Source organism: Photinus pyralis, unplaced genomic scaffold (genome assembly GCF_008802855.1).
Source record: "Photinus pyralis isolate 1611_PpyrPB1 unplaced genomic scaffold, Ppyr1.3 Ppyr1.4_LG7, whole genome shotgun sequence".
NCBI classification, from domain to species: Eukaryota; Metazoa; Arthropoda; class Insecta; order Coleoptera; family Lampyridae; genus Photinus; species Photinus pyralis.
The window spans coordinates 38,437,998-38,454,156 of record NW_022170738.1 but is presented as its reverse complement, the minus strand read 5'-3'; the positions used below and the strand labels follow the sequence as shown (position 1 = coordinate 38,454,156).

General features: G+C 34.6%; 1 protein-coding gene across 2 annotated transcripts; it reads right to left on the bottom strand.

Moving 5' to 3' along the window:
* Nucleotides 1-4: 4 nt before the first annotated feature.
* On the bottom strand, nucleotides 5-15,471 carry LOC116175488 (lysyl oxidase homolog 2). 2 transcript variants are annotated; one of them, XM_031493632.1, is made up of 6 exons: nucleotides 15,188-15,471; nucleotides 14,940-15,132; nucleotides 14,743-14,892; nucleotides 14,517-14,691; nucleotides 7,363-7,956; nucleotides 5-529 (listed from the first exon to the last, which is right to left on the bottom strand). In XM_031493632.1, exons 2-6 carry the CDS (start codon nucleotides 15,109-15,111, stop codon nucleotides 154-156), a joined length of 1,467 nt encoding a protein of 488 aa, XP_031349492.1. In that variant the 5' UTR covers nucleotides 15,112-15,132; nucleotides 15,188-15,471; the 3' UTR covers nucleotides 5-153. The 2 variants fall into 2 exon arrangements, with proteins under 2 accessions (XP_031349492.1, XP_031349493.1); XM_031493633.1 differs by having other exon boundaries at nucleotides 14,940-15,127.
* Nucleotides 15,472-16,159: the final 688 nt, after the last annotated feature.

Sequence of the window (16,159 nt, the reverse complement as noted above, 5' to 3'; positions counted from 1 at the left end):
CATAAAAAATAACCATCGCGACGCTTTATTGTCTGCTTTATAGCTTTATTTCCATACGGATATTTACATAATGCAATTAGCTACCTAAGACATGCACACATATTAAAATTAATTACTGTACCTAGAAAACAAATTGCTTTTGGCGTTTTTAATCTAAGGCCTGGTTAATGTGCAATTTGTGACTGCGCCGAACATCGTCGTATAATAAAACGTGCAAACAGCCGCGTTATTTTCGAAGCTCATTTCGCCTATCTTAAATTCGGGATTGACGGCCACCTTCAGGGTGTAAACGCCAGGTTCGATGTCGGTGACGTCCACCCATTGACAGTCGACGTTATGCTTATAGATGTCGGAGCAGTTGACTGATATCCCTTGGTCTCCGTAGTTCGCACAGGCATAACGCTTCTCGACGCCCGGAAGACATTGGTTGTCCTCCAAGCAGAAGGAAGCTTTATGCCCTTCGGCCACCTTAACACCATTCCAATCGTAAACGTCGAACGTGGCGAACACCTCCATGCTGTGATAGTGCCTGAAATCAGAACATAATTCGCTTATTATTCACGTCATGTGCCGAGACTATTTCAAAACTGCATTTGTTAGGGCGAATAAAGCGAGGCGTTTTCCGTTGTAAAACATTTTTTTCAATTTCATTTTATTTGCCATTTTACTCGCCTTCTGAAACAACGACCGGTCATCAAATACGCTTGCGAATAAAGCCGAGCAAAGATAACCAAAATATTTTTCAATTTGCGCGTTTATTTTCCCAAACAAAAATCTATAGCTACCTACGGGGAAACTAATTTCGCAGCGATCGAGCTTTTTTACTCTTCATTTGCCATACAATTAGCTTCGCATTTTTTTTACAAATAATAATCGTTTGCAGAGATTTCCGCTTCTGGGCGAGTACGGGAAAATTTATTTATTTTCCACTGTTGGCCAATTAGGGCGCCCCATTTAGATTAAAAATTAGCACTTAAAACTGAAAAAGCGTGATTATATTTTCATTTACTCTTGAGATGCAATTAACACCGTGCGCATTTTTGTAATTTGAACACATTTGGCGATTATGATGAGATTTTAAATAAGCGCCGTTTTCCGGTGCTTCTCTCTCTTGCAACCCCGTAATTTCGGGTCATCCCAAACTAATTATACAGTATATTTTACCAAACTAATTAACTTCCACTTTAAAATTAATGATATCCTAAACCATATAATTAGCTTTTCGCTTCGAATATCGCAACTGAAATTTTTGAGCCAGTAGACAAATAAGTAAAAAACAATTGATGCGTTAATCTTAATAATGACATTTAAAATTGAAACATACCCGTATCTAGATTGCTATGTGTCAAACTTCATTATTGCTTATGACAATTTTGCAATTTTGATTGTACTTTTAGAAAAAATGTGTAAAACTGGAGAAGAAAAAAACTCCACTTTCTTCTCTAGTTTTACAATTTCCAAGCTTGGGGATTTCTTTTCTGCGTCGTTTAGTTCCTGTAGAGCATTGTTTTAATGATGGATTTCAGAGGTCTGGATACTAGTATTCAGTTATATTAATTAAGGTACCTTTAGTGCGACAAAGATTTGGATAATTAGGCATTTGAAGAGTGGGTGTTTTCTGTAACTGGTTGAAATTGACCATTTTACTGTGTAAGGGAATCGGAGATCATTCCAATACCAGAAATCTCCAATTCATCAGATCACCAAATCTCTGTCGCATTAAAGTCGCATTTGACATGAGGTCAGTGACGCAGTGTAGCATTGTGGAAACGATTAAAAACGCCCGTTATGTATGGAATAGCGCTAAATTTGGAATGTATACAACATTTTTCTATATGAAAGTTGTTTAACATTTTATTTCCCATAATAAGGCAGCATTGAATTGTTTTTATTTCAGAAAACAAATGAGTAACGAAAAACAATTGAATGGCAGTGCACCTTTTCATTAGGCTCATTTGACAGTGATTTTTTTCTATTTTGGATGATACAACCCTTATTCAAAAAAAATGTTTTGGCTCGGTCTCGGCTCAGAATGAGCAAAAAACCATTTTCCTTTCCATTTTCCCTTGGATTAATAAAAAAATGTTACAACCAAAATCGTGGTCTTTTGAAAATATAACGATTCATATCGTTCACCCTGTACTTTCTGGGGAGCAGCGCGCGTGTTCGAAAGCTAGAAATAGCTCGCACAATCCAACAAACTTTCGGTTTGGATCTATGACAAATTTAATCCATAAATGTGGAAGATATGAAAAATACGTAAAAAGTAGAGCAGTTAATTTATATTAGCGATGTGTTGGTCAACTTCCGATAAAATTGGTACCTTTTTCACTGATCAAAATGCTTACTTTAGTCCTGATTTTAAGGGACGAAAACAGCTGCCATTTTAGTCCCAAAAAAATGTTGGTGATTTTTTATTTATAAGTGACACAAGCTTCTAGATTATTATTTTGTTTTTCAACTCGAAAAATCACAGAGAACTACCAAAACTAAACTCAAAAAAAGTGAACGCAAACAAAAAGACAACATGATCTTGTAATGATCGAAACCCCAGGAAATCTGTAAGAAACCTGTAGTATCAAATGGAGAAAATCGAGAGCAGGATTTGGTTTACTATTTCCACTGTACTTATGTCATTCTTTTCATATTTATGCAGTCGATTTTCAATGCAAACAATCAAGCTAATAGACCTGATCAAAACATGTAAAATCCATATCGATGATAATTAAGTTGTTATGCACACAATTCAATCGATGTACTAGTAATAGCCGCTTTGCTTGCTTAAAGTAGCCTTCAACCCTTTAGCTGTACGAAATGATTTTTTACAAATGAGGACTTTTGGAAACCATTCATTAAAATCGACTATGGTTTGCCTGCAAATTGACGTATTTGTTTTGCATAAATGAACACATGAATACGATTTGTCATTTTAATGACTACATTTCAGCATATAAATAGCAAAATTGGTTCGATCAAAAACTTCAATTAATTTCCTGAAACGAACAGATTGTTACGTTTATTTTTATCGAGTACAATTTCCTGAAACAAACAGTTTGTTAATGTTAATTTTTAACGAGCTAATTTCATTCATTTTCATTCGATATATAAGGTAGATTACCTACCTGTCTGCTAGAGAAGGTTTTACGTACCTATATCATGAAACTACAGTCAAAAAGGCACATACAGTAGGAATGTTAAAGGATATAATTATGGATTATGACTACAAAACTAGGTATATCCACGTTCAGAAGTTTTTCAAAAACTGCCCTTACCGTCGCCGTTTTTCTTATGTAAAACTATAATTTCGTCTGCTACCTAATTAATGCTAGTCTTTCTTGTAAAATATAAAGCATTTTAATTTTGAACCACAAGCGCAAATCGTCAGATTGATATCGAAACTCCACGAATTCTCTAAGAAATCTATAACTTATTTCATATCTCATAGAGAAGGTGGAGAGCCGGATTTGCTTTGTTATTTCCACTTTTGAGATAAGATTATGTACATTCATTCTTTCCATATTTACAGTCGATTTTCAACGCAAACAATGACAATGGACCTGATCAAATTTAGTCGGTAAACAGTAAAAAATCCACCGATTCAATTTAGGTGCTTTGCTTGCTAAAGTAGCCATCCACCGTTCGGCTTGAATACACGCTGTACGAAATAATTTTTTTTACAAATGAGTAGGTACGTTTAAAGACCATTCATTAAAACGACTGTGGATTACGTAATCGGTTTCTCTGCAAATGGATGGATATGCTTTGCACAAATGAACACATTATACTTATACGATTTGTCATTTTAAGTTAACGGACCCGAATAAGAGGGTTGAATTAAAATAGAAATCTTTATTGTGGGATAGCTATTTCTTATAAATTTTGGAAATTACCACGGATAGCCCTTAATCTAAACGCCTTATTGAAAAACTTCACCTTTTTCTCCTTGTTTACTGTAAATATGGTTTTTCGATTTTTTAAATATTTAAATTGCTCGCCAAATTAAACACAAAATTTCCGTAAAATTTCAAATATATTAATGACAATAATTTATGATGTCATGGTTCCAAATTACATTTCCCTTTACAGATTTTCCCGTTTACAACTAACGCGCGGCTATGGGGTTTTTATTTTGTGTGAACTAAACTCAAATTACAATAAAAAGCGCAATGTTTTACTCTCTGAGGAACATATAACAAACTGTGATGTCGAGCATGACACAAACGACAATTTTGGTTCGAAGTGCAATTTGTTACTCTATAATTAAGATCCCTTTAGTGCGACACTAAAGGTACCTTAATTAATATAACTGAATATGATTCAAATCTACGATATATAGTTTCTAGACTAGCGGAATCCATGATTCAAACAATGCTCTACAGAAACTAACCGACGCCGACGCAGGAAAGACGAGTTTCATTTCCACAATTTTTAGTTTAATTGTATATCATGCCGGCATACACGCCAGGATTAAGAATAATCTATTTTCAAGATTGGAAAAAAATCAGCATCACAAAATTGCCACGTTTATAACTGATATACGAGTATGTTTAATGCCTAAGGTGAAATTCTGAATTTGGACTTAGATGGATACCATTTCAAAAGTCTGTAGGGGAAATTCTAAATTTGGTCTGATAAATCTGTACTGAATTTAGAGACAGAAGGAGTCATAACACATAAGAAGAAATCCACTTATACCCTCTTGAGCTTTTGTGATCCCTCCGTTTTAAACCCTCAAATGCGTGCGAAATCGGGCCCTTAAAATACACGTTCTTTAAACATTGCTAAGTAATGTTACTTCAAAGCTGACATCTGGCACTGAAAAAATATTTTCTCAGGTCGATTTCTGCAAATGCAAAAGATTTCTTTAGCTTGTACCTATCCTTTGTTTGAAGCTTTCTCAAAAGCGTGTAAATTAGGGTATGCTGCCAAATCTGTTCCATGTCTTAATCGCAGCTTTGATTGAAGCCATAATATAACACATATTATTATACTATGTTGAAGCTTTGAATGAGTGCAAAAGGATAGAAGATTTAAATATCTTTGACATTACCTTCACCTATGCCAGCATTATCGATGCATTTAAGACTTATATAGACTCCTATAAAGTTTCCTTCTGATTTTGCAACAATTCATTGAATGGACCTTTTACGACCACAATCATTTTATTTACAAAGACGGTGATCTTTATAACCAAACGTCAAGTGACATTTCCATAGCGCTTATGGAATTACCGAGGGAATTACAAATAAACAGGCCACTTAATTAGACATGTATTCGAGTATAACGTCAATATTCATTTTATTTCTTTTTTTTAAATTATATTGCAGGTATAATAAAAAGAAATACTATAAGAAACACGTGTATAATTGATCTTTAAAACACGCGTGCTTTAAAGACTTGATTATACACTTGTCTCTTATAATACTATTTTTAATCGAAAATTTAAAAGCTTGACAAGGCAGCATACATTTTTCTCTAGTCTTGCGTAATTCTGAAAGACTGAATCTCTACATTCAATATTTCCCCGAGGCTAATTCTTAGCTACTTTCTGAATCCTGCAATCTGTAATTTAAATATTTAAATGCTTTATATTATTTTACAAAAAAGGACTAGCACAACTGTCTCGTTAAAAATTAACCTAACGAACTGTTTGTTTCAGGAAATTAATTGAAGTATTTGTTCAAATAATTTTTTTTATTATTTATACGCTCAAATGTGAACAGTCAAATCGAGACTACATAACGCATTCATTTATGCAAATCAAAACCGTCATTTTGCGAGCAAACCGATTACGTGATTGATTTATCCCTTTTATTAAATTGATTCTAAACGTTGAAATGAAAACTCTTTCCGCAATTAGAAAAGTTCTTCATATACAGGGTAATTTGCGTTTCGATTGAATCTCGTAATTATTTTAATGTTTTACACAACTAGGATGACGGTACATACTTTCAGCAATGTACTGAGTGGGCTGTTGCTTGGGTGAAAGATTGTGGGTTTATTAACCAACATACCTACTTAAAATTTATATTCTAGCTTGGGGTAAATCTTGTATAATTTGAATTTTAAAATGTTTAACAGCCTACTAATACCTGAGAGGCTTTTAAAATTGAAGAACACTGTGAATTGTTGAATTACAAAAAATATACACTGCGGCTAACCCGAATCTAAATATGCAATAATATACAGGCGGTTCTGTTTCAAAAATGCAACTGTGATATAAATCATCCTGTAGGTATAACAATTTCATCATATCTCACTGCCCGTTTAAGATGGAATGTAAAAACTCCTATTTCAAATATATTTACATAGAATCCATTGGCTTAGTAAAAAACTTTGGACCACCGTTTTTGAGATTTGGCTCCAAGTTCCTACAGCTTGTAAATCTTAACGTCAAATTTTTGCTTTGTTTCCATTGATTGATGTATGTACCTATCACAGCTTATTTTTTTTTATGTTAGCCATGAACCAAAAATAAAAACCTTATTTTTTACGGTTTTTAAATAGTAGACCATGGATTCATGGAAAGTTTGTTTTGTTTATCTTACCCATGGTAACTACGACCAATAAATAAAGATCACTGACGGTAGAAGCTTTCAAAATTTTGAAAAATATAGTATCTATTATAATCATATAAAAAAAAGTATAAGTTGTCTTGCATCAATATAATTAGAAGAAATAATGCAAAAAATTAATGTTAAGATATACAGTGCGTTGAATTTAAAAAATACCAAAAAATTGATTGACGGATTCTACGTAAAAATATCTAAAATACTCAGTTTACAATTTAAGAAATGAGAGAGTTGCTAACACAACTGCACAAAAATGTTTGGAAGCGGGTATTGCGGACGACTTTTTAGCCATCCTCGAAAAGAAATGTCTGCAGTAATATAAGAGACAAATACCAAACTTTATTTAATCAAAAATTACAAGAGAATATATTCCTTCCACATTCTTACATTGAATGTTTCTCAGCATTCTTTTAAAAATTCGCAATCAATAAAAAAAGCTCCTACTACTGTCTTCGCGTTACAAAAATTCCGTCTCCACTCGAAATAATAATAACAATGGGGCAAACTTATTTCGCGATTTAATAAAGTTCCATCTGCTCCTTTATGAAATTCTGTTGTAAATGGCGGGGATATAAATTATAAATAAACGATAACGCTCGAAAACTTTTGTTTTCCTAATAAAAAGTTTTGGGGGATGATAGATTAGATATTTTTAGAGGTGGCTAAATGCATGTTTTTTTCTCCAAAAATAAACTGTAAAAGCGTCATTAACGAAGAACTTTTGCACTTAAACGAAACTGTTTTTTGTTTCTAAATATAGCGTTATTGAAGTATTGATTGGTTGACTTACATGTGGCACATGTGCCATTCCCACATGCTTTTCGGAAGGTATGGTCTGAAATCGGCGGTTCCAATGTTTAAAATCGTTGCGGTGAACCGCAACAGTCGCCTGGTTTCCAGGTGCCAATCCGACGATTCCTTCTGAATTTTGTAGGCGTGCGAGGCCAAACAGTTTTCTTCCATGGCGCACTGTAGGAAGAACATTTGGGTGTCCTGCAAATGGGCCGTCCGCATCAGCTCACCGGCGTCCACCGCCAAATCGGACATCGTGCTGACGCAGTAGACGGCCGCCACCTCTTGTCCGACACAAATGCCCTTATTGCCGATGTCGTGCTGACACTGGCGCAACGAGTCCTCGCTTCCGGTGCAGGTCACCCCCGAAAAGCTGGCGGCGGTCAAATTGCCGCCGAAGTAATTGGTTTGCATGGCGTCGCTGGCGTAACCCAACGAAAGTGATCGGCACACCACGTTCGCCTCGAGTAGTGACCAACCGTCGCCGCATATTATCTCCCAGTTGCCCCTTTTTGTCTTTAGCTCCACTCGACCTTCGCTAGGAACTCTGCCACCTCTTAGACGAACCCGCACATATCTTGGCAATCGCACCCTGAAAAAAACTTGTAAGTCAAAGCGATACTTTTTTTTTACTATTTTATGTAGGTACATTAAGGGGCCTCTAACGCCTAAGGATGTCGTTATGCAGCGGTTATCGTTCGGCAACGACTTTCTCTAATAACATATAACAGTGATTCGGAATATCGCTGTCGTTCATGATCAAATGGTTACCGATGTTTTAGGTTGTTGTCTCAACATGTCCAGAAAATAAATTTTAAATATCTTCCACCCTGTGTATTCCGCTGGAATTTTGAATCCTAGGAATTCCATTGGGTTTTCTAATAGAAAATGTAACCTATACTGCAACCGCGCCTAAGGGAAGGGACATCTTTTGCAATTTTTATAACGCATTTTCTTTCACGTTGCGTTCCATCCATTACTCTTTTACAATGCGCTTGGATCGTTACGAAGTGACCCTCTCGTGTAATATTTCGGTTCGATAGGTGACAATGAAATGTACAAAATAAATTTTTTACGCCTTTACATGGAAAAGTAAGGGGACTACGACTGGGAAATGAAACATATACCACTAACGAATAAGAACTGAAAATGGTTTCTATATATATTCTACCCTTATTTATTATATATGTTCTCCGTTCGAAGTGCTTTTACACCCAAACTTACGTGTTTCCCATTCTTCAATAATAGAGATAAAGAATTTATGTGTGGACCTTTGGAAAACAACATTCGTTATATTCGTATTATGGTTAGATGGCTTTTTCTTTGCTATCTACAGCAAAATATCGTTTGTCAGTTGCCAATTGGTATTCTGATTGAATGTCAATTTTTGGTGATAGGGCACTATTAATTAATTGAGTTCATAGCCACTACTTCAAATTTATATTAATTAAATATTGCTCAAAAATTATGGTTATCAGCGCTCATTAAAACAATATCTCGCAATTCCTGCTAACATTTCCATAAATAGTGTAAACATCGAATTCAATTCCAATGCAGGAATATTTTGTTTTCTTATATTAATTATTAGAAACTTGTTTTAATGCAAAAGCTCAAGGAACGTGTAAATAAAAATTCAGTTCTACAGTTCAATCAAACTAGAAAAAGTATAAGAGCATTTTTTTATTACTGAGCTAGCCATGGGTAAATTAAAAATGAATTTTCATATTACAATTTTTGCCAGTGTGGTAGGGGTTGAATTTTACTGTATGCAAGTGAGCGTTTTAACGCAAAATCTTAAAGAAATTGTCTTGCAAGCTCAGAAAGATTAACCCTAAAAAATTCAGTTGAGCTATTCTAAAGAAAATCGAGCTTTCAGGTGACTAAATCATCAATGCTCTCAATTTCCCAATTTTCCCAAATTAATTACTTAAAAACTTGTGATAACCCAAAAGCTAAATAATTGTCCAAAATAAAAAGGTGGCTTCAATTGCAATCCAACAATATTTTGTTTTCCTAAATTAATTATTTAAAAACTTGTGATAACAAAAAACTATAAGAAATTGTCTTGCAAATTGAAATCAGAAAGAATGATCTTGACAAAAATTGAGTTGCGTTATTCTAACGAAAATCAAGCTTTCTGATGACCACATCATGTAAACTACTAATTTTTGTTCACATTTCCATAATTAATCTAAACATTAAACTCAATTAAAATTCAATAAAGCTGGTTCTCCTAAATTGAGGAGACCAGAAAGGAGACCCTTAAAAAAGTTTTTTTTTTAAATCAAACATTGAACAAATCATCATAGCTCCTAATTTCTGCTCACATTCCCATAAATAATCTAAAGATTAAATTCAGTTAGAATGCAATAAACCTTTTCCATAAATTGAGTAATTAAATTCTGCCGTAAACGCAAAAGCTCTAAAAAATTGTCTTACAATATGAAGCCAGACAGGGGTCCGGGATCCTTTATAGTATATTAAGCAACAAAGGATTAAAAAGAGTTTTTGTTCTTGAGAGAATGGTTTAAAGCCCGAGGCTTGCCGAGGGCTTTAATATTCTTAAGGGAACAAAAACTAATTTAATCCAGTGTTGCTTATACTATTATACCAAAAGCTATAAATAGATAAACAGAAATTGCTCCTTAAATAACGCTTGTGACATCTCTTGGTCATAAAGCTTTGGTAATAGAAAATGAATCAAATTTTTCTCGTGGTCGTCGAGGCAAAGCATTTGGTTCCCACCTGTTACTATCAAGCAATCGGAAAGATTTTTGTTGGTTCAGATATTAAAGGCTATCGAACGTAAAATTAACGCAGTAGATATGTTGAAATTGATAATTTAGGGGTGGTTAGGGCACGGACGAATAGAGGACATAGAACGTGAGTGCACATTTGGACACAACTTTAAATTGAAACTTTTTCGACGCGTAGGGTACGAATAAGAAAATTACTCCTATATTCGATCATAGATTAGAAAAAAAAACATGTAAGCTTAAAGAAATTGTGGGTCTACACTTTTAGCTCTATTTTTTTATGTGGAATGGTCCTTATTTTGTTTCTCAAATTACTGATTAAGTTGTGGTTCCACAGATGAAAATAAATAACGTAATTTCATTTCATAAACGCGAAAGCTCAAAGAAATTTATTTCGCAGGCTTAAATAAAAAACTAGCCCTGAAAAAATTTGAGTTATATCAAAATCATGGTTTTACATTTCCAAATCATCAATTTTTCTCACACTTCCATAAATAACCAAAAGACTAAATTCAACTCCAATGCAATAAGCCTTGTTTTCCTAAATTGTGTATATTTTAAATTCTCCTGTAAATGCAAAAGCTCTAAAAAATTGTCTGGCAATCTCAAACTAAAAAGGGGACCCTTAAAATAGTTGAGTTGTGCTATTTTAAAGAAAGTCAAGCTTTCACATGACCAATTCATCACAGCTCCTAATTTCTACTCACATTTTCAAACCTCGAATTCGATTCAAATGCAACAATGCATATCTAAATGAATTATTTAAAGATTGGTCGTAACGCAAAAACTCTAAGAATTTGTCTTGTTTTGCCAACGAACGGTTTCGAATTTTCCAATTCTGTTTTCAGTGGTCAAGGGACCAACTGATTAAGTGTTGGTCATTTGGACTTGTCCCTCGTTGTCTATAATATTGGTTTGAAACCATTGATTAAAGAGCGACAAAAAGCGAATTCATGATTGAACTTTCTGTCCGTCAGTCCGTCCGTCCGTCTGTGTGCATGATAATGAATGGTTTCGAATGTTATAATGCTCTTTTCAGTAGTCGAGGCACTAACTGATTAAATTTTAGTCAATACGTCAACTAATTCGTTAGATTGGGTCTCCCAATGATAAAAGAGCTAATCAGGTGATATCTGTTATATTATTGCAATATACGCCCTTCCAGTTCCAAATAAAATTTAGCGGTAAAGTTTTCCACGGTTTTTCGAACTGTGAAAATAGCTAGCTTTTTTCGCATTGTTAATGGTGGTTCGCACCCCACATTTTTAGGTTCGCCATACAAGTCTTTTTGCTTCCAATGGTTCCAAATCTGCTAAATCGGACTGCAGTACGTGATTCAAATCGTTTGCATCGTCAGAAATAAATAAGAATCGCTAAAGATAGGTTTCATTATTCTATATACAAAATAAGTATACGGAGTCGGGAAAAAAAGTTATCGGACCTAATCCTATTTATTTAGTGAAACACTCTGTATATTTTAATCTAAAAGGATAGCATACACCACACAGTGTGCCTGTGTAATATTGGTTTTCTATGCAATTTTTACTATTACTTTGAACCACAGTAGGCCATGAAAGAATCGTAATTCCGTTCAAAGTTTCTATAAGTTTTTAATTCACTTTCTTGTTGCAACTATTTCTTCTACTCTTTGTCTGTTAAAATATATTGTGTAATGTCTTTAAAACTGCAATGTCACCATAGTTACGTTTCTAGATTAGCTTTTGTTTCATAGCCTACTGTGGTTTAAAGTACCTAATAAATTTTTGGATTAATTATATACGGGGTGTTACATTAAAAAAATTCGATTAGGTCCTTTATATAATAATCTGACATTGCGAATTACACTAATTATTTATTCTATACTATACTCTGTACTAATTATACATTATGCAGTAACAAAAAAGCTAAACATGAAACATAATTCCGATTTTCCGTGCTTTTTTGGATATACCGCAACAATAACAGCTTACCATCTTAAATTGCTACTGCCCAGCACATTGCACTTAGCTGTCACATTGTGACGACAAAAGTGTGCGTTCAAAAAAATTGGGATAACTTTCAAAAGGCTATGGTATGCTCTGGTGAACTTATTACGGCGCAAACGTAGCACTAGACAATTCACCTAGTCCCGAAATTTCTGCCGCCTATGTTCTGCTAACTTCAAGGGCCCCTCGAATTCAATTCGAATGCAACAATATCCATTTTTCCTGGCTCATACTTATTTTAAAGCTTCTCATTAATAGCATAAAAGCTCTAAGAAATTGCCTTTAAAACTCAATTCAGAAAGATTGTATTGTTTGAAGAAGATCAAGCAAATCCCATTTCTTTAACATTGCATCCACCACCACCATATTTTTAGTGCATTTTTGCAAATTTATTTGTAAAAAGGTAGCTTTTTTTAATTATACCTACATCAGAATCTCTGTTTAACCCTTAGGATACTGGCTCATTTTTTGTTTCGTAGGTTACCAAGAGGGGTCTTCTAGAGACCCCATCAATTTTTTCTACTTTGAGGTACAAAAATGAGTTCTATGTAATAATTTTAATTAGTCGATGTGTTAGAATACAAACAATTACGATTTTTAAGTATTTTTAACAAGTATGAAAAAAATAACTATACTAAGTTCGTGTTATCAACAAGTGTACTCTATAAAGTCAAACGAAGTTTATTAGATCTAAAAATTTTACCACCCACACGTTAGTATGGGAGGTACAGAAGTCATTTTATTTACAAAGATGGTGATTTTTATAAGCAAACGTCCACTTGAATTAGAAATGTATTCGAGTATAACGTCAATATGATTCCATTTTATTTCCCTTATTTTTAAATTATATTGCAGGTATAATAAAAAATACTACAAAAAACGCGTGTATAATTGGTCTTGAAAGCACTTGCAACGTTCACGTACTTGTTTCTTAATCTACTATTCTCAAATTACATAATTGAATAAGTTGTGATTGCGCAGATGAAAATAAACAACGTAATTTCATTTTCATTTAAACGTTAGCAATTGCGGTATATTACACTGCAAAGATCCCCATTTAAATAATAGACACTAAAAATAAATTAGATATTAAAATCAATCAATCACGTTACGTCAGTCCATATGCGAAATACAGCAATTACATCACTTGCTTCAGTATTATGCAAAACAAATTTCCGTTGGCTTATAATGCTGATGTAAACTATCGAAACCTTTAGCCTCTATCCATTTGTTTTATAAAGGTTACGCGGTTTAATAATGTGCGACAGACGTGCTGGTTCAGATTTTCCAGTACCTAGATTTTCCCTGTTTTCGAGCTTGCAATGGAGCTTTGTTACATGTTATTTTGCGGTGCAATTTGCATGAGGTAACCACAAAACGATAATTCGTGGTTATATACGTCTGCTGTGGACTCTTCTGCGTTTATTGCGAGGGGATGATACATCAAATGTCTTTGTTGAAATAATATTGCAGCAAATCTTCATATATACCTATGAGTACTTTTTAAAGCCCGATGAAAGTTTTAGCTAGAGCTTTTGAAGCTTTTGATTTCCGAAACAGGAAAGAATAATTTATTACATTGGTAAATGAAACTACCCTAACCAAACAAACATTTCGTTTGTGTTTCGGGAAACACTTAGCAAGGTAGGTTAGGTATACATTTGATTACGATTACTGGTCATAAAATTTCATTGGAAAACGTGCTACATTAATAATTTTATGTTCCTCCAATAAAGTGTGTTAGTTCAATGTTAATTGAAACTACGGCTACTCGCGTGTTTCCATTACTGGTGGTAATTACTAATTATACATTAAAGGCTTTCAAATCGCGTAACTCGTTTATTGAATGAATGAATTAAATATTTTACCTTTTCAAAATCTTATCCTGAAATGAAGTAACGTTTCAATGAACATAATTGGTGGAGACTGAGACATGGTTTGTTTGGTCATGATGAACGGTGGTGATCTAAGGACAATTAATGTCGATACCTCCAAAAAAACTGAATTTTTAGATCACGTAACTAACACACAATAAATTGTCTCGAAGTGAAACTTTAAGGAGGGGGTAGTGTAACAAGCATAAACTGGTACGTTCGTAAGATGGTACATTGTCATTTTATTGCATATTTCCTACTTCCAGACAAGAACGAGATGCATTCCATACGTTCGCAAAGTAATATTTTTCCATATTTAATATGAATCTCTTAGAGATAATCTGAGTAAGAAGAAATTTTAATAAATTAACGCTAGATTTTCCGCTTATAAAATTAAAATGCAAAACTGTCAGTTGAAAAGATAATCGCTATAACGTACTCAAATATAAATAACGTAGGATCTGGGTTAAATTAAATGAAAAATATGCGCCTTTGTTCATTTTAGTTGCGTTTTTAATTAAACTTTTAGCTACTCACATTACGTTATCTCTCATTTGGGGTTTCTCCACTTCAGTTTTATTTAATTCCTGAAAACATATCACCCCGGCCGCCTCGTTAACTTCGCAATCGTGCGAGCCCCAACCGTCGAATCTGCAAGAAGTAATCTCATCCTCAGATCCATCACAATAAACGTTATCCATCCAATACTGACCTAAATCACAAAATTTACGTCTGTGGTTTAAGTCGCACGCAATTTATTTACGTCTAGCAGGTCCAAAATGGGAATTATGGGTCGGTTTCCCAACACCTTCCGAGTAACCCAGTTGCCTGCAGATGACATCCGCTTCGGCCGCATCCCACTCGTCGTCGCATATCGCACCCCATTTTCCATTGTGCAAAATCTCCACGTTACCTAATTCCGAAACCATTAAACTGTGCAAATTTCAAAGCGAAAATTACCTTCGTACTCCTCTCGACCACCGACAAGCTTAATCGCGCCTTCTTCCTTTTTCAGCCTTTTCACGTGTTTCCTCACCAACTCCACTTCCTTGCTGCTAACGGAATCGGCACGAAAACTCGGAAAGACCAATACGGTCAGGCACGCAACTACTGTAATAATCTCGCTCTTCATCTTAATCAATGTGGAACTAATCTACGACATTTTAAAATGAACACACATGTAGTCCTAATTAATTTCTTCTAATTACCGCCACTTCTTGACCCCTACTGATAGTCGCGCTGAACTTACACTTGAAAATGTATGATTGATTATAAATGATGCTTCCTGTCACCGAGAGCGAACCGTTTCGATATCTTCCACTCAAAAAAACATATTTTTACACGTAATTACCAAAGATGGAATCATACGCTTATATTACTTAATACTGGACAGCTGTTCTCACTTAGCCAATGTTTATTTCATTAAAATAGGTGCTGTCATAATTTCCTTATCGTCAATCATATTTATATCTCGCGCTGATGCAGTTTGCTTCGTTATGGTAATCTCATTATGTCAACTTATGATCCCGGTCACGTAGATACTTACTCGTATTAAAGGTGTTGCAATGAGCACCATACCTCCAACGATCTTTACTGCTCATTATCGGTCCACGTCCAACACGCGCCTTTTTTTTTGGGATCAGTACTTTGATAAAGCTTGATTGATGGAAACCCCAAAGATTAATCGCAGTTTCTCATTTTTTCTGAAACGCACCATCAAATACAGCTGGGCCGGTACGTCATGGGCATTACGTCAACTTGCGCTCTAATTGTTTAAAAGTTCCTCGGGTCTGGTTATGTAGTAAAAGGTTTGGTCAAAACAGTAATCAGCACATCTGGAAGCATGTGGCGTAAGTACGAAGACGTTGGTTATTTATTTAGCAGCACGTGTTCGTCTAGGAACGTGCCATGAACACGTCTTCCTTAAGTGCAAAATGTGTACAACTCTTCCCCCAATGTCTAAATATATTGATGGTTTGATTTTGAAGCTGATACTATAATTAAATAAATTGTTTCTGTGGTGCTGTAGACTATAGACAAACTCCAAAAAAAGAAAACGATGACTTACCTATGGTACCGGGCAGAAGGGACTATTTTTATCAAGGAATACATCAAAACTAGGACGTTCATAAATGCGTTCTCTATGAAAATCGACTAAAGTTGGTTTAGTGGAACTATAG